The 26,738-nt window shown below is 36.4% G+C and overlaps 1 protein-coding gene across 1 annotated transcript; it reads right to left on the reverse strand.

Annotated features, from left to right (window-relative positions):
* Nucleotides 1–1,463: 1,463 nt before the first annotated feature.
* Nucleotides 1,464–18,082, reverse strand: ogfrl1 (opioid growth factor receptor-like 1). Its single transcript, XM_051126521.1, has 7 exons — nt 17,755–18,082; nt 16,140–16,226; nt 15,913–15,991; nt 12,612–12,690; nt 9,214–9,280; nt 6,873–7,018; nt 1,464–5,279 (listed from the first exon to the last, which is right to left on the reverse strand). The coding sequence occupies exons 1-7, from the start codon at nt 17,947–17,949 to the stop codon at nt 4,970–4,972; spliced, it is 963 nt and encodes a 320-aa protein (XP_050982478.1). The 5' UTR covers nt 17,950–18,082; the 3' UTR covers nt 1,464–4,969.
* Nucleotides 18,083–26,738: the final 8,656 nt, after the last annotated feature.

A 26,738-nucleotide genomic window follows, 5' to 3' on the forward strand; every position in this document is an offset into this window, starting at 1 on the left:
GGACACAGTGATATTGAAATCGACCTCTGTCAAAGACACAGCGCAGTGCGCTGCGGCGGCTGAGAGTGAAGCCAGAGCTGCTTTATCTTAAGCTGAGAGATTGTTTTGAAATTACATATGTAAGCGATGAGCTTCAGTTAGCTGGTCACTACTGCAAAATAAACCCGAGTTGCATGATCAGGACCCATAAGCTAAATAGTCTTTCATAACCCTGCACTTAAATATATGGGAATATACAGGAAAATATAATACAATAAATTAAATCATCTAAAACTAGTGTTAATTTTTTTTTTAATGTACTGCACTATTTGCATGAACCATGTATGGCTACATACTGATACACTACCAGTCAAACATTTTTGAACAGTAAGATTTTTTATGTTTTTTAAAGAAGTCGCTTCTTCTCACCAAGCCTGCATTTATTTGATCCAAAATACAGCAAAACAGTAATATTGTAAAATATTTTTACTATTTAAAAAAACTGCTTTCTATTTGAATATATTTTAAAATGTAATTTATTCCTGTGATCAAAGCAACATTTTCAGCATCATTACTCCAGTCTTCAATGTCACATGATCCTTTAGAAATCATTCTGATATGCTTATTTGCTGTTCAAGAAACATATATTATTATTAATATTATTAACATTTAAAACAGTTATACACCATCCAATTCAAACACGTGTAGTCTGTTTATTTTATTATTTTTTTGTTTATTTATTATTTTTTCTTTTTTTTTTTTTTTTTTCCTTTGTTCTTCTGAACTTTCTATTCATCAAAGAAACCTGCAAAAAAATCTACTCAGCTGTTTTCAAAATAATGTTTTTTGAGCAGCAAATACGAGGATTAGAATGATTTCTGAAGGATCATGTGACTGGAGTAATGATGTCATCTTTAGCTTAGAAATCACAGGAATAAATTACATTTTAAAATATATTCAAATCATTATTATTATTATGACATTAAATCAGTTATTATATTAATTGTATTAAATGTAAGGAAATATATTTTCTTTGTGTAAGAGTGTACAGGTTCATTTTGGGTCCAACCAAATATTATAGTGCTTATTACTGCTAGTACTTCTAAATAAATAAAAAGTAGTGTCAAACTATTAATCCCATCCAAAATAAAGTTTTTTTGTACACGATATATGTGTATACTGTGTTTTTTCAAAATGTATATATTTTTATATTTATATAAATACACATACAAACAATATTTTTTTAAAAATAGATTTACATGTATATATTTATATGCATATAATTAATATTTTCTATAAATATTTTATATACATGCACATGCATGTGTATAGTAAATATACAGTAAGTAAAAGTATTCTTAATTGAAATATTTTATAATATAATTTATATTCATTATTAGATATTATAATATTTATATTATTTGACCACAGAATGCTGTGAAACAAGTATTCCAAAGAAAGAGTTATGAAATTATTGTGGTTAGTGAGTTTTTTTTATTCTTAAAATTGTTTTTGTTACAAAGAGTTGAAATTATATTGCATTTACAGTATCTTCTCAAAGTGCATAAATATATATTTGACACACCATAATAGTAACACCACCATACTTCTGACTAGCAAATGAATTCAGCTGGATTCAATGGAATTAAATGTACGGGGGAAATTAAAAGATGCAAAATCTCAGTTGTGTCAGTCAAATTCACAGAACATCAAAATTCAGCATCTACATTTACACGCACTCACACTTACAATTCGTCAAAGAGCTGCACTTTATTATACAGTAGGCCACAATAGAAACGTCCAAATATGAACTTCCAAATCTCACATACATTTCCTTTGATTACAAATGAACACTTCTCAACAAAAGTTATAAGTTAGAAACACTTAAAGCGCCTTGCGCGGCGCCAGTCAAACCGTTTCCACACGATTATGGCACGAGAAACACTGAAATACTGAAATGTGGATTCAACAGTCTTTTAGAACCACAGGTTCTTCAGATGGACGAAGAGAAGATGGCTATTTGTTTCCCAACAGGACAAAAGTCTGAAACTTAAGTTTCGCTGCCTATTTTGACTTAAAGGCAATATTTTTGTATAAAAGTACCTCCCAAAGAAAACTGGTTCCAGACTGACTTCCAAAGCATTATAACTTCACATTTAAAAATCAAAAAATTCAAGTGAGCTTAAGAGATAAGCAGGCAGATATTAATACTTATTTCTTAGTAGATGTAAAAACAACATACATTTATGAATAAATATACTTCTTTCAATCCCTCCATCAGATGCTTTATTTCTTTTCTTTTCACCAACTGCCATACCACATGCACAGGATTGTGGGACATTGCAGTGCATATCTGTGCTGAATTCAAAAACTGACCAGATGAAGGCATCTTTATAGACAGCACAACGTTTTCAGGTTCTGGACACAAGAATTATGTGACCCCTCTTTTCTTCCACAAACAGAAAATTGTGCTCAATCTAAATGCTGATTGAGAGAAAGAGACTGAGAGAGCCTTCAGCATTTAATCCAAGAGAAACACGGGAAGATGGCCGTTAGATGGAAGAAGGGAAGAAGCCGTTAGAAACTAAAAATGCATAACCCCATAGCACTGGTATTGTCTAGCCCTCTGGGTACACTCTGAAACCGCAGTGTGGAACAAATACACATAACACACATGCTTTATTTGTATTAATATTTGCTAATAAAACACTAATTTATTTGTATTCTATGTGGATAGTGACCATCAATAGCCCTGATTGTCCACACTTTTACACTGTAAGTATGATTAGAGAAAGGCAGCATACACTCTCACACATAGCTACATATGTGAATTGCTCCATCACTTTGAGTCGTCCAGAGTAATATACACTGAACCATTAAGTCTCTACTTTCTAATGATATTACGGTTATCTTTCAAACCGTTCTCGAGATATAGATAATCATTTAAACGGTGGCTGTCAAACCTGTATTGTTACCTGCTAGTTAGTTTGCTAAATGATGTAAGTAAGCTAAATGTAAGTTACATACCATGTTGTTCACAAGCTGTTTCACTGATGTCTTCCCCGCTGAAACTTCGTCGATTACTTAGGGCAGGGGTGCTCAACCCTGTCCCTGGAGATCGACCCTCCTGCAGAGTTCAGCTCCAACCATGACCAAACACACCTGAACCAACTAATTAGGATCTGAAGGAGCACTTGACAATTACAGACAGGTGTGTTTGATTAGGGTTGGAACTAAACTCTGCAGGAAGGTCGATCTCCAGGAACAGGGTTGGGCACCCCTGACTTAGGGTAATAAACTTTTTAATATACCTTCTCATGTACTTTAACTAGTTACGCTAAGTAATGATTGATAAATGCGCCGTGCCGTCATTTGAACTGATGAGGCGGTTACAGCAGTACGTCACACCACACTTGGTAACGTCAGAACGGCATTTATCGTTTGAATTTATATTTTAATGAGTAAATGAGAGCTAAGGCTTTGTTTTATCAGAAAAAAAAACATAAAACACAATAAAGTCTAAATTCAAGTTTGTTTTTGCTTAAAACTGCATGTCTCCACAAACGGCTTGGCTACTGCGCGACTTCCGACTCGAAATGATAAAGAACGTCACGTATGCTTTAACAAACGAAAGAAGAGGCACTTTATATTGCAAGACGTATTTGAGAAAACTGGATTAAGATCTCACACGTACCTATAGAAACATGGAAGATCAATTACCTGAAAATTCCTGCAAGTATATTCACACTTCACATTATTATGATCTCCCTGCTGAAAAACAAAACAATGGAAACCATCACAGAAATTCTAATGGTTTCCACTACAACTACTATTACAAACATTACATTTTTAACCATTTAAAATGGTTTTCTGTAGTGTGTTTTGGGACATATTCTATTAGGATTAAATGGTTTTAACAATCCACCAATAGAAGATGACTAATTATCAGTAGAAACCCACAGGGTCCGTTACAGTTTCCATTAAAACCAATACAAGCCCCATTATAACCAGTAAAACCATTACAAATTTTGTGATGGTGTCTATTGTAATTTTTTTAGCAGGACTGTTACAAGGAGCTACGAGTATCCGTTACAAGAATCATCAGCAAAATGTCTGTCTGAGAGTTGGGCTTCCCTGCTGAAAAAAAACTAGGCTGGTTGGCTGGACTTAGCTGGTTTAAGCTGGAAGTCGCTGGTTTTAGCTAGGCTGGTCAGGCAGGTTTTAGCTAGTTGTTCCAGCTGGTCTCCCATCCTGACCAGCCAAGACCAGCCTGGAAGTGGTCAAAACCCCTCTAAAATCAGCCTGCTGACCAGCTATGAGCAGCTAAGACCAGCCCGGATGACCAGCTAAAACCAGGCTAACTTAGGCTGGTTTTAGCTGTTTTTTTAGCAGGGTATTGATTTAAAAAAGCCTCATCTCAAAGCATGTAGACTAAGATAATATTCGTTCACAGGGGAAGACTGAATAGTCAAAAAGTGCAATATTTCACACAAACAACGTGCTCAGGTAGCACTTATACATACTCACACTTGCACATGTGCTAAGAACTCTCCAGAGGGCTGCAAGTAAGAATTACAGTAGAGAAATTCATCCGCTAACACTTTGAAAAGTATTCAGAGTTAAGAAAACACCTCATATTAATTAAAAAAGAAAAGAGAAAAAAAATCAAAATGGCAAATAGTCAAGTTGTTCACAAAGCAAGTCTCTAAAAGGCAATAGTATGGAATAATATTGCTGTGCCATTCTTTCGCCTAACTTTAAGCTCAGCTTAAGCTACTCGAGAATCCCTCTCTTTCTATTCTTACAGAGGAATGGTCTCAATGTATTCTTCTAGATCTACCCTTCTCCTGCCCTCCTGCAGGACCTTGGACCCTTTTGCCGTTTTCCACTCTCCACTCTTCCTCTCATCCATGTCGTCCACCTCTCTCTCTATTAAGTTATTTCTGCCCTCCCTAGGTGACCTGGCTTTGCCCACACTCTTCTCCACCACCTAATTATTTCCTGCCTTCATCACTGTGTATGCAGAGGCTGGAATGCGCTTTTTCTTGGGTGGCCCCCAGATGAAGTTTTCGGGCGGCTGGTAGTGGCGCTGGGCGAAGCGGAGCAGGGCACGTCTCTGAGCGTGTTGGCGCAGTGTGTAGACGAAGTATTCCAGTGCGCTGTGACGCATGTTGGGTAAAGTGCCTTCCACCAACGCCTCCTCCAACAGCAGACGCACCAGAGGCAGCTTGAAGCTTTCAAAGCCCAGTTCACCAAGACTCTTCAGAATGCGAGTAATACGCAGGTAGTTGTGCTGCGACCTGGAAAGAAAAGAGGTCATAGGATATAATATAGATTTCACACAATGGCCAACATTTTCAGTTAATGTTAGTTGTTGACAACAGAGAACATGTTATATTTGGGCATTGTGCATTGTCAGGAATAGTAGAAAAGTGTCCAAACACTATATGAAGTTGTATTAAAACATAGGCTGGTTTAATTTATTTTGTTTTAAGGATTGTTACAGCGTCTTTACATAGTTAGGTCTGCTTTGTGCCAATTCAAAATTAAGTGTAAATATAGAACAAAAGCCAGACTAAATTATGCCGGCTCAGACGCACTTCACTTCCTAGTATCAAAGTATAAAGCTGAGCTGTGTTAATGCATTTATTCCACCTATGAGCAGCATTAAACAGTCTGTGTAAAGACACCTAAATGCCACTTCAGAAGCACTTCGGTACCATCTTTGCAGTATAAATTTGGCATTATATACACTACAAGTCAAAAGTTTTTGAACAGTAAGAGTTTTTACATTTTTTAAAGTCTTTTCTACTCACCAAACCTGCATTTATTTGATCCAAAGTACAGCAAAAACAGTACAATTTTGAAATATGTTTACTACTTAAATAACTGTTTTCTATTTGAATATATTTTAAAATATAATTTATTCCTGTGATTTCAAAGCTGAATTTTTAGCATCATTACTCCAGTCAAATGATCCTTCAGAAACCATTCTAATATTCTGATTTGTTAAAAAAAAAAAAAAAAGGTATATTTATTATTATGTTGGAAACAGCTGAGTAGAATTTGTAATCAATTTTAAGCATCCTTGCTAAATAAAAGTATTAATTTCTATAATCTATAATATATACACATATATACATAAAAAATTGGAAAAATATTTCACAGTATTACTGCTTTTGCTATATTTTGGATCAAATAAATGCAGGCTCAGTGAGCAGAAGTGACTTCTTAAAAAACATTACAAATCTTACTGTTCAAAAACTTTTGACTGGTAGTATTTTAAGTGGAAAACAAGCCAAAAAGACTTAATAGCTTTTGGTACAGCCCCATTCACACTGCAGACAAAGTTCATCAAGCGGTGTACCCCTACAATGTAATGTAAGCGTGTCCTCTATGGCACAGTCCTGGGGCAATGACACACAGACAGACACGCACAGTCATCTATGTCTACTACTCAGCTCGCTGCACTGCGGATTTTCTTTCACTCCTCGTTTCCTTGCTGATCGTGTGTTCATCAAACTCGTTTGCAATTCTCCTGCATTTTTCCCTGCACTAAATCACTATTTCTCTAAATGCAAAACTTTGTGTATCCTATTCTTTTCTTCTCTGTTCAGTCTCCTCTGTGCGTCTGACCCATTTCTCCGGCCCCTGCATAAGACGGTCACATGACGGTGCAGTCAGGGTCATGACTGTGAAATTGTGTTGCAGGGATAGGAGACTAAGAACTCCCTGAACTGAAGCATTCTAAATATGGCAGGAGATGAGAGACTAAGAGTTGAGACTGTCATGCAATGTAACTGTGCAGGTGGAGTAGAACATAATGGTAAGAAGAAAGAAATTATAAGAGTAGAAAGTACTTTTAAAATACAGCAAACCAAAAACCAACTCACTCATTCAGGTGCTGGAAACGATCTTGCCAGTTTGGGGCCCGAGCCACATTCCCATTTTTATCCAGGAGCTTGATTCCAAAGAAATCCAGCATGATCGTATATGCTAGGAGGAAGCGTCTCTTGGCTTCTCGAGTGCTTTGGAATTCCTGGTGAAAACAAAAACCTGCTTAGTTTAAAGCTGATCTGCACAATGACTATAGAAGGTTATTTAAGGTTGAATATAACAGAGGCAGGAAGAGACTAAAAAACAGAATGTGCCATTTCCTGAAACCTATTTATGGATGTTCTGACACCCCTGACTAGGAGATATTACACTATTAAAAATAAAGGTTCCAATTAGAACCAAAGGGTTTTACAGCCTAATATATTTGAAATTTCATTAAAGAATGTTTTATTCTCTAGTTTTTTTTATATGTACCAACCTATAAAGATTAAAAAAACAAAACAAAAAAAAAACAAAAATTTAAAGCACTTATTTTTTATTGTATCCAGAGGACTATATTATCACCTCAAGACCTTATACAGCATTAAAATAAATAAATAAATGAATAAAAAGATGAAGTTCTTTGCTATAAAGAACCACTGAAGAACCACTATTTTTAAAGGGATAGTTCACCCAAAAATGAAAATTCTGTCATTAATTACTCACCCTCATGTTGCTCCAAACCAAATTAAGATATTTTTGATGAAATCCGAGAGATTTCAGACCCTAAATAGACAGCAACCCAACCTTCACGTTCAAGGCCCAGAAAGATAGTAAGGACATTGTAAGGAGTACTTCACTTCCAGAACAAAAATTTACAGATAGTGTAAAATTTACAGATAATGAAGGAAAGCATTTTAGGATTTCTCTCCATATAATGGATATCAATGGTGCCCCCGAGTTTGAACTTCCAAAATGCAGTTTAAACGCAGCTTCAGAAGGCTCTAAATCCTAGCCGAGGAGGAAGGGTCTTATCTAGCGAAACGATCGGTTATTTTCTAAAATAAATAACAATTTATATACTTTTTAACCGCATATACTCGTCTTGGTCTAGCTCTGCGTAAACTGTGTGTAGTCCTGTTTATGACAGTTATAGCATTTTCTACTTCAACTTCAAAATCGTCCTACGTTGCTGTTTTACCTTTTTTTGTAAAGGGCGTTTGATCTTCTTTGCATGTTCACTTTGTAAACACTGGGTTGGTACTTCTGCAGCAATGTAGGATGATTTTGAAGTTGAAGAAGAAACTCAGATGCGAGTTTTACGACATACCCTCTAAATAACATCCCTTCTTCCTTTATTTAGAGCCCTTTGAAGCTGCATCTAACCTGCATTATGGACATTCAAACTCGGGGGCACCATTGATATCCATTATATGGAGAGAAATCCTGAAATGTTTTCCTCAAAAAACAATTTCTTTACAAATGAAGTAAGAAAGACATGAATATCTTGGATGACAAGGGGTTGAGTACATTATCTGTACATTTTTGTTTTGAAAGTAAACTACTTCTTTAAAATAGTCCATGTGACATCAGTTGTAATTTTATGAAGCTACGAGAATTCAACAATTTCTTCTCGTGTCACGTCTTCGATCCGCGTTCACGAGAGTATTACAACGCATACTGTCATGAACACTGACAGGGAAGAGAATAAACTGTTGAATAAAGTCGTTGTTTTTGTTTTTTTGACACACGCAAAGTCTTCTTGTAGCTTCATAAAAGTCTCGAATGTGGTAGCACTGCTGTCTAAAGGAAAGGAAAGGACGTGACGTGAGGCCAAGCATGGTGACCCATACTCGGAATTTGTGCTCTGCATTTAACCCATCCAAGTGCACACACACAGTAGTGAGTAGTGAACACACACACACACACCGTGAACACACACCCGGAGCAGTGGGCAGCCATATTGCTATCGCTGCAGCACCCAGGGAGCAGTTGGGGGTTTTATGCTCAAGGGACAGGGATCTCAGTCGTGGTATTGAGGCTGGTTATTCACTCCCACCACCTTCAATCCCTGCCGGACCTGGGACTCAAACCCGCAACCTTTCTGTTACAAGCTTGACTCCCTAACCATTAGGCCACGGCTGACCCTATGCAGGGTCAGAAAGCTCTTAGATTTTATCAAAAACATCTTAATTTGTGTTCAGAAGACAAATGAAGGTCTTACAGGTTTGGAACGACATGAGGGTGAGTAATTAATGACAGAATTTTCATTTTTAGGTGAACTATCCCTTTCAGAGTACACATCTTGACTGTTCTTTATCTTGAAAAAAGGTCAATTTCTTTTCAATTTATCTTGAAAATAAGTTAAGCTTGACTATTCCAACTTGACATATCCAATTTTTGTTTTTAGCAGCATACCTTTATCTCATCCTGAGTGAGTTCTTGAGCATAAAAATTTAGGCCTTGCTCTCTGAGTGGGAAGAGCCTGTATCAGCAGGAAAGAAACATGTTACGATCTGTCTCTGAACATATCATTATTTATCAATTAGTGAGTCATGACTCACAATGCTGGATAAACATTTTTAAAAACAGTATTTTGGTGATCACTAGGATGTGGGCAAGACTACAGAGAGAGAAACGGGACACACGCACGATGCAATAAAGGGTAAATTTCTCCCTGTCAGCTGTTTGATCTTTCATGTTGCTGACCACTAGCGAATGACAACCCGCAAACCCTGGCACATCTTTCTTTCCCTTCTTCTCCTGTTTCTCTTCTTTCTCTGAAGCCATGCCATTTTCTAGCTGGCTGCCTGCTATAGCAAGAAAGCTTTCGCTGTCATCTCATCTTAATTTACTTAAAGAGGCAAAATGCTAGCGATCTGTGTGCTTGTGTTTTTACATTCGCTAATTGATATTATGCAAATAGCCCTGCAAGCATACGGAGTGTGAAAAAATGAGTAGGGGGGAATGAGAGAAGCTAATCGCTTTTTCCTCGGCAGGAGGGGGTGCCGAGGTACGATTGGCAGCATGTGCGTGAAGCCCGATTTTAGAACTGTGTTGTTATTTCACGCGGGCTTGGGGCATCATGTCCTCCCCCTCGTCCTCACCCTCAATGTTCGTAATAACAGCACAGGCAGAAACGAACAGGAGCTTCAGCTCTGGGAGTGTGTGAGGTAACGCCACCCTACCGAGAACTTCACAAGAGCACATGACGTAAAACCTCTGTTTAACCTCTGTACAACCTTCAGCTCTCACTGAATGTTACACTGCAAGCAGATTCAAATTCATTACTGTTTACATGTTTTGTCCTTGGTGACGTAGGTATTGTATAATATTTATTTTTAAAATGAAAAAAAAAAAGATTATGACTAAAGCATGAATCAAAAAAAGCATGACGTCAATTTGTAGGCCTTTTTTTTTTAGGTGTGTGGTTAACATTATTTGAGGAGACTTTCATGTCATGTTCTACAACATAAATTTCACATTTATAAATCAAGCATGAATACTGAACCTGCTGTGTGCTTTAAAACACTGCTAACACCAGCAGCTGTCAAGCTGCTCAAGCATGTGCTTGTGGTATGAAGTCTCTATTTAGCAACTTTAGTAACATTTTTATGCATTACATTATTTAAAAAATTACACTGGGTAGAGATTACAGTATGCGAGCGTCTCTTACAAGTAAAGTTATAGACCTTCTTTTATTTAAAAAAAACGATTTTTGAGGAAACCCATAGCTTGAAATGCTAATTCTCTTCCAGGTTTTCTTCCAGGTGAAGAAAAAGGTTTTCCTTTTTTCCCAAAAACCCAAACATGACCTTGCATAGCTGCTTTGAAACAATCCATATTGTATAAAGTGCTATATAAATAAAGGTGATCTATAGGAATACAGTAGTCAACATTTGAAGTGGATCAAAACCGTTCATCAAAGTTGTCCAAAACAACCAAAACAATGCCCATTCTTGTCTTAGGACAACTTTGATTAACTTTTTTGATCCACTTCAAATGTTGACTACTATATGTGCATAAAATACCATCTATGTTTGCTACTGTCCACAATGTTACCTTTACTGGGTAACATAGTTGACAGGTAACTTAGTTGACATTTTTAGTCTTTTGGGCCTATACTCAACATGAAGGCCTATAACTATTGAGCATATGGGATGTTTAGAAATATATATGTTTAGAAACAAAACATAAGTTTTAGTTAAATTGTCTTGTTAAAATTTGCAGCAATAATACTTGTGTAACACTGTTGACAGTCTATTGCTAGTTTAACCAATATTAGGGGAAAGAGAGAGAACATAACTTATAGTGTTTCATCCATGTGCTACTAGAGGAAATATTATATGAAAATGGGATAAACCACTCCTTTTTGAGGGGGGACTTTCTAGTGGGTAACATAGTTGACAATGGTTTTTTTGGACACAAATGAAACAAGTTATATCACAGTAAACACTTACTATTTTTGAAGCGCACACCCAAATGTCTTGATAACCTAATCTAACTGAAGGGAAACTATGAAGTTAATTTATATTTGAGGTCATTTTCATGCTTACATGCAGAGTAGAATGAGCTACTTTACAAAATAGGAGCTAAATACCAGGGTTGCATGTGATATAAACATCCTTTTTGAACCTAAGATATGACTTTTTCAACATATAGCAATGTGATAGGGAAAAATATAATTGTGTATTAGAAAATTAAGTATCGGGGCTTTATATTGATGAAAATATATTAAAAATACACTTCATGGACATAAGATGTACCCACAATTATAGAATGACCCAGCTCTATTTTCAGGGACCAAAAAGCCAAAAGGAAAAGCTTTATACTTGTCTAGTCAATAGTAGCATGAAGCAAATGCAGGAAACACATATAGAGTTTAAAAAGGATTCATTTCACCTAGTTACAGTATTTTTTCATGTTGACCTTGAACAAGTGCCTCTTTTATTTTATCAATGATATAATTATCACTGGAATCCAAGGGATTTGATGAGTACTTCTCTCAGTCTTCTGATACAAATGTGAAATATACCTTTTCTTGTCTCCTTGTATGCTACAAAAAGTTTATGAATTTTGAAAAGCTCTGATGCTTTACACACCCAAGCAGCTGGATGCTGTTTTACTATAGCGCCTGCAAGATGTTTAATTAATCATGCTTGATTTAATCTCAGATTCTTAGAAAAGCTTACATACATTTCTATAATATGGGCTGCACTTATCTTCTACCATTAAGAATAAACCTTTATCGTTTGCATCTTTAATGTTAGCAAAATGGACCATTTAATCAGGCAATGCCCTCAAGTCATAGACATTCCCCAAAGCTTCTTCAGTTACTAAAGAGATGAAGTCAGCCAAAGCGGTCTATGAATATTTAAGCAACGTTAAACATTAAAGAAACTTTTATCTAACGTAGTCCTAAGGCCATCTTTTGTCACCAAAAGGATGTTATTGACCTCTTCACCTGCAGGTACCACGATTGTGCTGATGATGTCTTTATAACTGACTTTGTCCGCTTTCATGCTCTTGTTTGATTTTGCCTTGATCTACAGGATTTGCATCTAAAGAAGATGATTTTTATTTTGAACAGATGGTAAAGGAAAGCATATCTAATCCACATCTCACCATCCAAAAATCCCTCATGCACATATTAGCATGCAACTTTCTCTGTTCTTTGAACAAGCAATAATGATAATATAATAAGTGCCTGGCCGATAACATTTTGTGAAGTCTCAATTATTAAGCATTATTAAGCAATTACTGACGAGATGCTTTATTGCTCCTAGAGAAGCTGGAATATTGAAGAAACGTCTTACCACTGAATGTATGTGTGATTGTGCTCTAATTTTTCATAGTCGCCCCTCCATTTAGTGAGGATTTCTTCAATATAAATACCTGCGGGGACAAGGAGACAAATAATAAATCATCACAACAGACCAAGCTCAGCATTAATCATTAAAAAAAAACATTCACCCAAAGGGACAGTTCACCCAAAAATAAAAAAATTCTCTCAATGATTTCCCTGATGTTTTTTTTTTTCAAAAGCCCATGACTTTATTTCTTCCATGGAACATTTAAGCCTTAAAGGGGAAGTTTACTTCCAGAATTTCCTAATAATTTACTCACTCCCATGTCATCCAAGATGTTCATGTCTTTCTTTCTTCAGATGCAAAGAAATCACGTTTTTTGATGAAAACATTCCAGGATTTTTCTCCATATAGTGGACTTCAATGGTGGCCAGTGGGTTGAAGGTCCGAATTGCAGCTTCAAAAGGCTCTACATGATCCCAGCCAAAGAATAAAGCTTTTATCTATCAAAACAATCGGTACATAATGTAATCTGATATAGTGCAAGACAAGCATTTGTGGTTAAAAAGTATACAAATTTGTATTTTTCTTAGAAAATGGCTGATCGATTCGCTAGGTAAGACCCTTATTCCTCAGTTGAGATCGTGTAGAGCCCTTTGAAGCTGCATTGAAACTACAATTTGGACCTTCAACCCATTGGCCACCACTGAAGTCCTCTATACAGAGAAAAATCCTAGAATGAAATTCCTCAAAAATATCCTTTCGACTAAAGAAAGAAAGACAGACATGAACATCTTAGTTGATATGGGAGTGAGAAAATCATCAGGAAATTTTCTGGAAGTGAACTTCCGTAAAAAGAAATCAAAAGCGCTATAAACATATCATAACTGTAGTAGTCCATAAGACTTCTTGCGATTAACAATTAAGACGTAATTTCATTCTTTTCTTCCAGTGAGCTCTCAAGCTGAGAATTACCATACCTGATCATTGAATCAGTGAGACAGACAGTCAAATCTATGAACAAATCATTCAGATGAATGTGTACCAGATCAAATGATGCATTTAAAGTAGTAGTTCACTTGGAGAACAAAAATGTACAGATTTACTCACCCTCTTGTCACCCAAGATGTTCATATCTTTCTTTCTTCAGTTGTAAAGAAATTATGTTTTTTGAGGAAAACATTTCAAGATTTCTCTCCATATAATGGATATCAGTGGTGCCCCCAAGTCTGAACTTCCAAAATGTAGTTTAAATAGAGCTTCAAAGGGCCCTAAACAATCCCAGCCGAGGAAGAAGGGTCTTATCTATCGAAACGATTGGTTATTTTCTTAAAAAAAAAAAAAAAAATTTATATACTTTTTAACCGCAAACGCTCGTCTTGGTTTAGCTCTGCGTCAAACTGTACACATTCCTGATTATGACAGTTAGCGTATGTGGAAAAAATCGTCCTACATTGCTGTTTTACCTTTTTTTGTAAAGGGTGTTTGATCTACTTTGCACGTTCACTTTTTAAACACTGGGTCGGTACTTCTGCATCCATGTAGGACGATTTTGAAGTTTGAAGAGGAGAAAATGAAGTGGGAGTTTTTCGACATACCCTAACTGTCATAAGCAGGAATACACACAGTTCACGCAGAGAAAGACTAAGACGAGCGTTTATGGTTAAAAAGTATATATTGTATATTTTTTTAGAAAATAACCTATTATTTCATTACATAAGACCGTTCTTCCTCACAGCCGTTTAAAGCTGCATTTAAACTGCATTTTGGAAGTTCAAATTTGTGGGCACCATTGATATCCATTATATGGAGAAAAATCCTTAAATGTTTTCCTAAGAAGAACATAATTTCTTTACGACTGAAGAAAGATAGAACATCTTGGATGACAAGGGGGTGAGTAAATTATCTGCAAATTTTTGTTCTGGAAATGAACTACTCCTTTAAGAAATGTGATTAAAAATAATGATTCATTCACATATGAGACATAATAGAACAGCACGTTGTTTCCGATCAAAGCGCAAACAGAGGTGTAGGTCATCCGTGACATGAAAACATTGAATTCTCAGGGGGAGCACAGAGCTATGGGTGTGTGTAGCCGTCTGCCTAAACAGCAGTGAAGCAGTTATGCTGCCATTAAATGCTTGCACAACAGATCTAGTTAATTCTCAAACATGCCCACAATAACCAATCAATGGCTCCTCTGAGATGTCTTCACTGTCTGTCTGCCTAAACTGGCCCCGCAGGGAAAACATTCAGCTAATGAAGCACTCCAGAACCCATGTACTTCCCTCACACCAGCTGGCATGTGTATTCGGTTGTAAAAACTGCTTTAAGTTCATTTAGCTATAAATGTTCTTGCAGTATGTATGTTCATGTGTTTGTGTATTGTAATATTCTTGTGTTGTGAGTCTCACCAACAATATTTCAGGTGAAATACTTTAGGAAGGATCTACATGACTCTTTTTTGCAGAAACATTTAATCCAAAGCAACTTTCAGAACGTGTCTAATGCAACAAAGCATTGAAAAATCAAAAATGAAAATTCAGTCATTATTTACTCACCCTCATGCTGTTCCAAACTCGTATGCTATTATTTTTTTCCTCGGATACAGAATACAGAAGGATACATTTTAAGGAATTCATTAAAAAGCTCAAAATAATGATGTGCTCACCCAAAAAGAGGAACTCATACATTTTTCTAAATTTATTTAGTATTCCACATAAAAAATAACAGCACACAAATTTAAAACAAGTAAATAATGACTTAATGAAGTAAATTTCTTAAAGTGTTTTAAAGGGTAAAATGTTTTTAAGATCACTCTCTGCCTCATAGATCATTTTGCTAAACCGTGGTTTGAATGTTATCGGATTATCAGCCCAGATCATTATTTGAACCAACGCTTCTGTTCCTGAAATGGCTGTTTGTTATTACTGCGAAGAAAATTTCCCCACGTAACAATTAAGGCACAGTCTCATTATGAGAATCAAGGGACTTCCAGGGAGGAAGTTCCTTTAATATAATGGTGATTTAAAAACAATAAAGCAGATTTGTTTGGCAAACATTTTGAACCCCATACAATGCTGTCCTGGAAAGAACAGCAGTAATATTAGCTCATTATTGAAGAATAAAGGAAATAGAATGAAAAGACAAATAAAAGAAAACCCCCACTATGGTACAATTTAGTACACACTCAATGGCTAAAGTAAAATGCACTGCATACAGCATGAAGAAATGTTTGAGTAAAACAAATGATGGCCGCTTTTTCAGTTCAGATCCCATCATTAAAATGAAAAAGCAAATACACACTCACCATCCGGCACCAAGGGGATCTTATTCAGATAGAACCTCAGATTACGGTATTCGTTCGGCTGACGAGGCTCCTTGTAGTTCTGAGCAAAAGAATCACAGATTAAAACCAGGACAGAAAGATAGAAAGTAAGAGTGGAAAAGTACATTTACTGCAAATTTCATATTCAAAGATGATCGGCCTTCGAGCTCTGTATGAGAAATCTAAAGAGAGCAGACGCAACTCTTTACCGGATAACTGTGCCGATACTTGTACAAGTCCTTTGCGGCGTAAAAGCTCCTTTTCATCCTAGCAGAGGACTCCATCATGTCACCAAACTGTGAGAGGAAAAGAGCGTGAGGAGTGGAATGGTTACATAGGCAGGGAAAGAGCGTATGAATGACTTCACTCATCAGCATCTGAGCTACATTGTCACTGCTCTTCCCCATTGGGATGCAAAGGCTGTTAGACAAGAGAGAAGAGCTCCATTTTGTAGACTATGTACTTTTTTTCTAACTAATTCATGACCATTTTTAGCTCTCAGCCTCTTGTGATGTTCAAACACTGAACATCTTTACGGTTGAGTGAAAGCACAGAAGACTTGAACTCTTATGCAAAACACGAAGCGGTTTGCTATGTGGCATACTGAAAGGTCTATGAAGCTTATTAATTAATAAAATTACATTTACTTGTGTAATTTTGTAGTAAGTAATATAACAAGTCTTTGACGCAAGGCTCACAAAAACAAAACTATAATGCTAAGTGTGAAAAGCTGTTATCAAAATCAGCTTCAAATTAATAAAAATCCAATTTCCTTCTTCCGCTGACAGGAAATTCAGCAGAGCAAATTTCCCGTGAGGAAATGGGTCACACCGAACAGGTCACACTCTCAGTGGCCTTAAAATCTAGAAACCTAGAGAGAACATGAGCCATTTTAAAACATAAGACATCTAACAAGGTCAAAGATACAATCCTTTAACCCTGCAATTGCTCTAAGAAAAGCCTCTCTAGGACTAAACAAAGCCAAACAAATGCCCTTTTTCCTGATTATTTCTGAACATTTTTGGCATTTCATATGATCTTATATATATTACAAAAGTGTCTGCATTATTTTCAGTTGTGCATTTCACAAATCAAATTATAAGTGGCCTTTACCTGGGGTGCCCAATACCCATCATAGAGGACAGCATGTGTAAGGCAGTAAATCTTAGAAAATCCTCAATATTTTGGGTCATTAATATGACAAATTGTATAAACTAATCTATGTAGAACTAGTGGAGCTACAGCATGCTGAGAAGCCAAAGGTGAAAGGTCATAGCTGGTTCTTCAAATATGGGTCAATAGCTATTTTTTAAATAAACTATGCCTTTATTTTGTTTCTTTTTATTAGTAGTAGTATTAGATATCACTAACAATGTCACAAAGCCTACCTCCACTTACTAAAACGGTATTTATAGCGTCATGCAGAAAAGGGGACAAAAATGACACGACAATAGAGCTCATCACAACTGTGACCATGCTGGAAATGTGTTCGGTATTTATCCAATATTTTACTCAAATGTGCAGTTTTCAGTATGGCGCTGTGTTCTTTACAGCTGTACATCGATCATTTAATAATACTTTGATGTCGGTGATAATGAGAGGTTGACATTGCCCACGCTTTTGGCAAGCACAGCACGCGTGCTTACACCACATGGATTTACACGGATTTTAAATATCAATACCACAATCATTACTACACGCTGTCATTTTTGATGCAACCGACTATACGCTTGCAATTCCTACGGATGCGCCTAATGACCGTTTTCATGGTTATTGTTTCTCCTTTGTTGTCTTTCATTGCTCGTGTACTATATGATGAGGTACCTGCGGTGATCCGTGATCCAGCTGTTCGGCTCCTCTGACTGCATCCGCCGGGCTCATTGATTCGGAGATGCCGCTGTCCTCCTCCTCTCCACCCGGCTGATGCTCGTCGCTCTCCGAGTCCGTTTCCCATGTCGAGTCGCATTCTTCCACTGTGCTCGGCTCCTTATATCTCCAGCTGCCCATCAGATTGCCCATTTAAACCCTGTCCGCCGTGCCTACATAGTTTAAAGTCCTCGTTCGGCTCCGGATCGAGCTTTAATATGTAGAACTGGCGTTCTGGGCGCTTTTATGTGCCTAATGGGGGATTTCCAGCGCTGTGATGAGAACACACCCCCTTCTGCCCAGAGATCAGCACTGGAGATGATGAGGAGGATGATAATGTGCTCTCAGCATCATTTAAGGCTTCTATACAACTGAGTTAAGGCTGCTCTGAGTTTGCTACAAATTCTGTGTAAAGACATAATGAAACGTAATGATGTGTACAGAGGCAAATCATTTCTGATGCTGCATCAGTGCAGCCTTAAACTTTGTTATGGACATTACAGAGCATGCATTTTTAAAAAGCATGATTTCATAACTTTATTTAAAAAATCTCGGCAGCCTTAAACTTTGTCGTTGACATTACAGAGCAGGCATTTAAAAATGCATTATTTCAAAACTCTATTTAAAATGTCTTGGTTTCAAATTTCTATTCAGCCTAAAAGATGAAAATTATTCAAAAGTTAAGGGCTTTTTGAAAAATAAAAATCTCTTATGCAGCCTTATGCTGCATTTATTTGATTCAAATACAGTAAAACAGAACTACTTACAATACAAACATTTTTCTATTTGAATATATTTCAAAAGTAATTTAATCACGTGATGCAAAGCTGAATTTTTTTGCAGTCATTACTCCAGTCATCAGTGTCACACGATCATTCAAAAACATTCAAATCATTCTGATTTAGTATGGACTTATGGACCTTTCTCACATTTCGGGGTTTCTCGTAGTGGAAGTCATCATAGTTGGGTAAAATTCGAGAGTAGTGAATGGGAGAGTACCACAATTTTTTATTTTTTTTATTTATTTATTTATTTTATTATATATATATATATATATATATATATATATGTATTGCATTTTGCATTCACATTTGCTCAAATAGCAAAATTGTTGCACAATATTGTTTTCAAGACTTTCAATAAAAGGGCAAAAAAATTGAAAAAGACTGATAACTGCAGTCAGAAGAGAGAACAATGTCAAATTTACCGTTCCTCCCACAGACTCTGCATTAGAAACACCCTTGCATTAGCGTTAACTAGTTTTTTTTTGTAACTTGATGAAAAGGTGAGACAATACAAAGTTAGTGTTATAAATGTGCATATATATATTTTTTTAAATCAAAACATGAAAACTTGTTAATATCATTGAGCCTTCTGCACCCATTGTACGGCAGCAAAATTCCTTGATTATTACGCCGAAATGAGTGTATAGTTCCTAGTCATATCGACCTAGAAAATCTTTCCATTTTTCTTCTGTCTTTGTACACAATGTAACTACAAAACAGTCAAATTTTAAATAGGAAAAATAGTGAAACTCTTTGGTCATTTTTGAGCGAGATGCTAATGGTCTAGTAAGATTCAATGATCTATGCTAAGCTATAATAAAAGTGCTACCGCCAGACCCGGAGATCAGCTGAATGGATTCGAAAACAGTAAAACTCAACTGTTTAACTCTAGGGGAGTTGGAAAAGGAGACTATTTTTTTTTTTTTTAAGTGGAGTGTTTCTTTTAATTAAAAAAAAAAAAAAGAAAAGCTTATTGACCCCAAACTTTTAAAGGCAGACCTTATGTAGCCCCGAACATTTTCAGCACTGGTTCAGTGTTGCCAAATCCATGGTTTTTCCGCAGAATTGGGCTAGTTTAACACTGTTGCCGCTGGATGTTTTTTATGTCCACGGGTTGAAGTGACCCCAATAACGTGATATTTAGCCCCTGGAATGTGACTTTTACCAGGGGAACCTTGACGAAAAACTTGTATTTTACCCCCCAGAATGCTATTTTTACCAGGGGGATCGCTTTGGGCTAGTTTTGAGTAGCAATTGGGCAGATTTTGCTGTGAAAACCTGGCAACCCTGGCTCTTGTTGTCTTCTGTTTGTATTTCCATAACGTGAAGGTAAGGTCATGTAAAATTGTGAATTAACCGCTTCGTTTTAAAATCTTACCGTCTACTGAGATTTGTTATGACATCCGCTTCGAACAATACAATGCACACGATAGCTTTCATTAGTCAGAGCCAAGCACAAATTATGCAAGGCACCACATCGCGTCAAAGCGGCATGACACTATCAGTCTGGTGCAGAGAAGAGGAAAAATAGGAAGCAAGATAAGTAAGTGATGTGGGTAAGTGATGAATTTTGAAATTATGTTGTTGAAATGGCAGTTGCATCAAGTTTCGATGATTTAATTCAGCATTTCGTAAGTGCTTTGAAGACACTGTGCCAGTGACACAACAGCATCAGTGTCCTGCACAATGTTATCGTGGGCACTTCAAAATGCCTCAATAATTCTATATACCTTTTTATCCTTTTTAAAATGCAAATTAGCTTATATGTCTATAAATATTCATATTAGTGACCAGTCAAATTTGACAGCACTGCGTGTTTGCTACGTGAAAATTTGGTCTGATTTTTGCATTGGTTTAAACGAAATCAGCAGACGGGCTGAATAAAAATTCAAGTTCATTCTCTGACAGACAGTGGCGCTTATGGAACAGCAGAAATAAGCGTTTAACATGTTACATTTTTATATATTTCTCTAAAACTAATGGTTTATAAATGGTTAATATTGTAAAAATTTTGCTTAGATAAATATATTTTCATATTTATACCTTGAAAGACTTTTATACCTTGAGAGTAAGACATTTTTCTAAAACTTTACAATAAGGTGTCAGTGTATGCACTGCTAGAGCTGCCACAAAAATTAAAGTTTAAAGGCAAAATTCTAAAAACAGCTGTGCACTTTCTCTGATGCATAAGGTCTATAGGTACAAAGATAACTTTAGACGAATCACAGTAGGGATCTACTGAAACTACAGTATAGCTACTAACATTACTAAAATCACAGGTGCCTAATATTGTCACAGCTCTAAAAATGCACAATAGATTTTGAGCAAGTGAATAAAAATATATCATTCACATTCTTGTTACATCTGCCAAATCCGTGAGTGTAATATTTGTCAAGGACAGGGAAAATCATGCAAATCATGTCTGCTTTTCTGCCTTACATTTTCTGTAAGAATGCTTGCAGAAACATTTTCAAACACTGCACTGCATTAAAGGTCATAAATGGACACCTTTATTTCCCTAGAACAGTGGTTCTTGGATTTAAAAAGGTTCAAATCTGGAGCAATCAGGTTTCTAGCTGAGAAATGATTTTCTATTTTATAATAACTTATAAATAGAAATCACTCAACAGAATATTCTACTTGATTGTTAAAGGTATAGTTCACACAAAAATGAAAATTTGCTGAAAACGTATTCAACACTTAGGTCATCCAAGATACAGATGAGTTTGTTTTTTCATCATAACAGATCATTTTAGCATTACATCACTTGTTCAGCAATGGATCTTCTGCAGTGAATGGGTGCCGTCAGCATAAGGGTCCAAATCAGCTGATAAAAAATAACTCCAGTCCATCAATAAAGTTTTGTGAAGCCGAAAGTTGTGTGTTTATAATAAACAATCCATCATGAAGACATTAATTGATGGACTGCAGTTGTGTAGATTATTGTAATGTTTTTATCAGCTATTTGAACTCTTATTCTGACGGCACCCATTCACTGCAAAGGATCCATTGGTAAGCAAGTGATGTAATGCTAAATATCTCTAAATATGTTCCAAGAAAGACAGACTCATTTACATCTTTGATGGCCTAAGGGCGAGCACATTTTCATTCTTGGGTAAATGATTCCTTTAATGCATGAAATTTGACAAATTTTTTGACAAATGGTTCAGCCTAATCAATCAATTCAAAATTAACCCAAAACTTCATTCTTTCATTCATAAATAAATAAATCCTGCATAAACATTTGCAAAGGCTAAATCTGTTACATGATGTTAGGAGGATGTACTCATTGTCTATTTATAGGAAGCTGAATCCATTTTTAAAGAGCCACTAGGTGGCATTACCATTTGTAAAAAGCTTGAAAGCATTCACAGTGTATTACAGAAGGATGAGGGCAGAGGCCGCTGTGATATGAAGTCAACTGTAAGTCATTTGCACAATAGCTGAAGCATGATCATGTGTGAGAATCAAGTTCATTGTTCTTTTAATCCCAGATCTGACCTCGGCTTATCTAAAATTTAGAGATTTTAATGGTTATGACAGGAGAAAATTACAATCAAGTCTTTTGGCAGTTTCTTTTTTTAACACTAAATGGTTGGATGAAGAACAGTTATCAATGAAGATTCAAATCCTTTCAAATCTTGTTCTCTCTCTTTTCATGTTGCTCACAGCTCTAAATAATGGACTTACAGTCTTCCCAGTTCACTCTGTCTATTGTTCATGCTATAGTGCATTTATCATTAATTTATCACTTTGCCTCTTCCTGTCTCTTTCCATCTAGTTTTCCTCTCTGTCTCTCTCTTTGCCTTCTGTTCTCCTTTCATCATGAATCTCTCTCAGTGTGTGTGAGTTTAGTAAAGTGGATAGGCTCTCCAGTGACTGTGGGGTAATTATCCTTCATCACAAGTCATGCTCTGCTGCTTCCTGCCTGTTGGGGGCTGGGAGACACAGGCCCATCAGTGCAACTGTTTCGGAAGCCTGGGATTCGAAATTACAGAAAGCTTGTCAACATACCAAGCTGACATTCTCTCACTTTCCTTCTCATTCATTCACTCAGACACACACACATTCCTATGATGACAAAGCTGAATTTTCAACATCATTATTCCAGTCTTCAGTGTCACATGATCCTTTAGAAATCAATCTAATATGCTGATTTGGTGCTCAAGAAACATTTCTTATTATTAGCGATATTGAAAACAGTTCAACTGTTTCAAATTTGTGTGGAATTTCTGTGATTTTTGCAGTTTTGTAACATTTTAAATGTCTTTACTGTCACTTCTGATCATTTTAATGCATCCTTGATTAGTAAAAGTGTACATTTCTTTAAAAAACAAAACAATCTAATAATTCCAACCTCTGAAATGGTAGTGTAACACGGATACCATACAAATTTGAAGCAGCACAACTCTTTTCAACACTTTTGATGATAATAATTATAAATGTTTCTTGAGCAAAAAATCAGCCTATTAAAATTATTTCTGAAGGATCATGTGACACTGTAGACTGGAGTAAAGGCTGATAAAAATTATTTTACATTGTTAAAATATTCCATAATTTTTACAGTGCTTGTCCTGGTGAGCAGGCCTTTTTCAAAAACATTAAAAATCTTAATTATTCTTTTTGACTGCGACTGTATGTTCTGCAGAATGTAACTTGCAGTTGTAACAGGCATTCAAACCTTCTCAATCTGTTCATCCGCTGAAGGGAACAATCCGTGTCTATTGAGTTAGGAAAGAAATCAAGAGGCGTTTCTAAGCAATTTGACAATCATACTTAGCAAACTGCTTGCCTGCCACTTTTGGGAGCCATTGTGCATTTTATAGCTGTTTTCTCATTACAAAAGCCATTTGTGCCAGGCTATGTGAGAAGACAACAACAAAGCAACAAGCAGAATGAGAAGAGGTGGGCGGTGAAGTTTAAAGAGGAGGCGAAAATAATAATGACTTAGCCATCCCGTCCGTTAATAGAACCGTAAGGAGCACATTTTCTACTGAGTCAGCATGTAGGACCTGCTGAAGTGAGCTTAAATCTCTTGGTGGACATCCAAAGCTAATTTAAATGGGTCAAACGGCTGAATGACTGCCTGTCTCACCAAACGCTGTGACTGACAGAAACTACAGACCTGAGTGAAGCTGTCAGCTTGAAATCAAGTTACCTTTATTTATATAATGATTTATACAATACAGATCATTTCAAAGCTAATTTAAAGTGATAAATGAGAAAATAGCGACTGAGTGATGCAATTCAGCTAAAAAGACAATAGCAAACAGTTGTTTTTCAGTTGAAATCAGTCTTTCACTGACTGACCTGGTGAAAAAAACAGCATATGCTGGTAGGTATGTTTTGATGCTGGAATGCTGGTTAGGTAGGTTTTGATGCTGGTTTAAGCTGGTCCTTTGCTGGTTTTTGCTGGTCATGTTGCTGGTCAAGGACCAGCATGAACCAGCAAAGGACCAGCATAAACCAGCAAAGGACCAGCTTAAACCAGCATCAAAACTTACCTAACCAGCATTCCAGCATCAAAACATACCTACCAGCATATGCTGTTTTTTTCACCAGGGTGAACTGGCCTACTTGTTTGCGCTAATATATGAAGTTTTTCAAAGAACAATAAAACGATTTTGGTCTTAATATCCATTTCTCAGGCTAATATTCTCTGATTGTCGCTAATAGGTTCTGCTGAGCGGCTACTCTGCCTCAGTAATGTTTGTATAAAATCTTTATTGCCCATGAGTACTCTTATAAAACACTGCGTTGGGTCCATATAATCAAAAACTGTGATACAATGTTGGAACTTAACGAGTTCAAGATAGAAAGGTGGTGAATGTGGCTATTCTGGCAGACATACAGAAGGTATTCAAAACAACTTTGTAGTGCTATAATTCCATCACTAGAGAGCAGCAGTTCCTCTGTAATGAAAGCAATGCGCTTGTGAATCCGTGAGCTGCGATTGTGAGGATACATTTGGTTAGTGGGAGCTTGTGGGACATAACTCTTAGCATGCATTATGAGTCAGACAGCCAGTTGTGGGGCGCTGGGGCAGCAGATGGGCTATTATCTGGATCTGTGCGGGAGTGATGGAGAGCCAAGCCTGTGCTAGATACAACACACCATTACTCAAACAAAATATCACTGTGCCAAAGAAATCCCTCTGCTTATACTGAAGCTTGCATCCACTCTTTTAAACAATAATGCCGCCGCTCTCTCGCTTTCTGATACATTCACAACAAATGCACAAAGCTACAGCGTGCATAATAAAACTAATAACACAGACAACGAGGATAATGAAAGTTTATCATTGTTGTCGTTAATGACAAACACATCGTTTTCTACCTTACATTAGCGTCTGTTGTTTTATATCATAACTGAGCATTATTTTCTGATTTTTCTAAGGATATTTAATGTTTGTTATGTTTATTAACGTTTATTAAAGGGTTAGTTCACCCAAAAATGAAAATTCTGTTAATTACTCACCCATGTCATTCCAAATCTATAAGACCTTCTTTCATAACATAAGGCCTAGAAAGGTAGTAAGAACAACTTAAAATAGCCCATGTGATATCAGTGGTTCAACCATAATGTTAAGAAGTTATAAGAATACTTTGTGTGCACAAACAAAATAAAAATGTTAACTTCCACAATTTCTTCTCATCCATGTCAGTCTTCGCCACATGCTGCACCACATTCTCACTCCCATCTCCTCACAAAGGGTACCCGTTTAGCATCACTTTTGTACGTGCAGGGTCCTCCATTGATTGTAGTTGTTTGCATCATTTAATGGTTTGCATGCATTTGCATAAATAGCAATCATTTTATGTAAATTTATACTTTCATAGATATTTTGGAGCACCTCCCCACCCCTACTCAAAACCTACCCACTTCTGAACAATAAAAAACACGCAAAAGGCAAATAAATGTACAATAACAGGTATGTTTTGCAAAAACTGACCATAAAAAGCAGTATAAAAGTATTACAAACAAGTCATGTTGCATTTAAACTCCAATATCTTTATGGGAGTAAATGATAAGGTTTTAATAACTAAAAATGATCTCGCTCCCGCACATACCATATTCAAAAAGAGACTCCTGAACTTGATGCAATCGGTTTCACAACCAAAGCTGAAGTAACGATTCTTCTGGCAGCAATTTTTGTGCACAGACTGCACCAGTGTTGCCAAGTCCGTGGTTTTCCCACAGAACTGGGCTACTTTGTAACAGTACACAGATGTGACGGTTCGGTACATACCTCGGTTCAGGGGTCACGGTTCGATATGATTTCGGTACAACAAGAAAAAAAAAACAACAAATCTACTATGCTTGCTATACTAAGTTTCTTTTCATTTATTTTGAACACGGTAGTACAAATTACTATTTTTTTCCACCTAGATGTGAAAATACTAAATGTTATATCAAATGATATCTGCAGTACATATATACAAACAAGGAATAAATACCTATAAATTTGATTTAGTTAACAGATAAACAAGCGGGAAAAAACACGTAACGGTGCGACACGTAACGTAGCATATATATGCTGCATTTCAGTTTATTTTTGTGACAGAAAGGAAACTCAAATGGCAGAAAGTGACATCCTATTTGTTTTCTTTAATTTACAAAAGACGTTTTACAGTGATGCATTATTAATAAGACAATAAATGACAGTGTTTTAAGTTGATTTTGCTGGTATAAGGAAACAGTTTAAGTAATTGCGCCGGCGCACACACAAAACATAAGTTCCAGGCTTCCAGCACTGCTAACTTGATAGCGCAGTTGGTCCTTTATCAAAACGAAATACAGTGAAAGAAACGCACCTGCCTCATTGTTTCAACGTTGGAACGCGACTGAAGTACAAAGCCTATAATTTATGTACTAAATAATAGTTATCGCAAATATGGAAATACTATGGAATATTTGGATTTGTGCCGAATGAGAGAGGTAGGATACAAGTGCACAAAGCTCCATTTCACTACTGAAACACGATTGGGCTAGTTTTGAGTACCAATTGGGCAGGTTTTGTAGTGAAAACCTGGCAACCCTGGACTGCACACAGGATGAGCTTTATGGTGGATAGAGATGGCGATCACGTCTGTTCCTCTCAGAAATCATTCGTTTTGCCTCAGAAGACTTGGGATATTAATACTATTTAAATAAGTT

The sequence above is a fragment of the Labeo rohita genome, chromosome 13 (genome assembly GCF_022985175.1).
Source record: "Labeo rohita strain BAU-BD-2019 chromosome 13, IGBB_LRoh.1.0, whole genome shotgun sequence".
Classification (NCBI taxonomy): domain Eukaryota; kingdom Metazoa; phylum Chordata; class Actinopteri; order Cypriniformes; family Cyprinidae; genus Labeo; species Labeo rohita.

Coding starts and splice junctions, on each gene's coding strand:
- ogfrl1 (XM_051126521.1), bottom strand. CDS start 17,949: ATGGGCAATCTGATGGGCAGCTGGAGATATAAGGAGCCGAGCACAGTG. Junction 16,227..17,754: donor TGGATCACGGATCACCGCAG/GTACCTCATCAT, acceptor TTCCTCTCACAG/TTTGGTGACATGATGGAGTC. Junction 15,992..16,139: donor AGTATCGGCACAGTTATCCG/GTAAAGAGTTGC, acceptor TCTTTTGCTCAG/AACTACAAGGAGCCTCGTCA.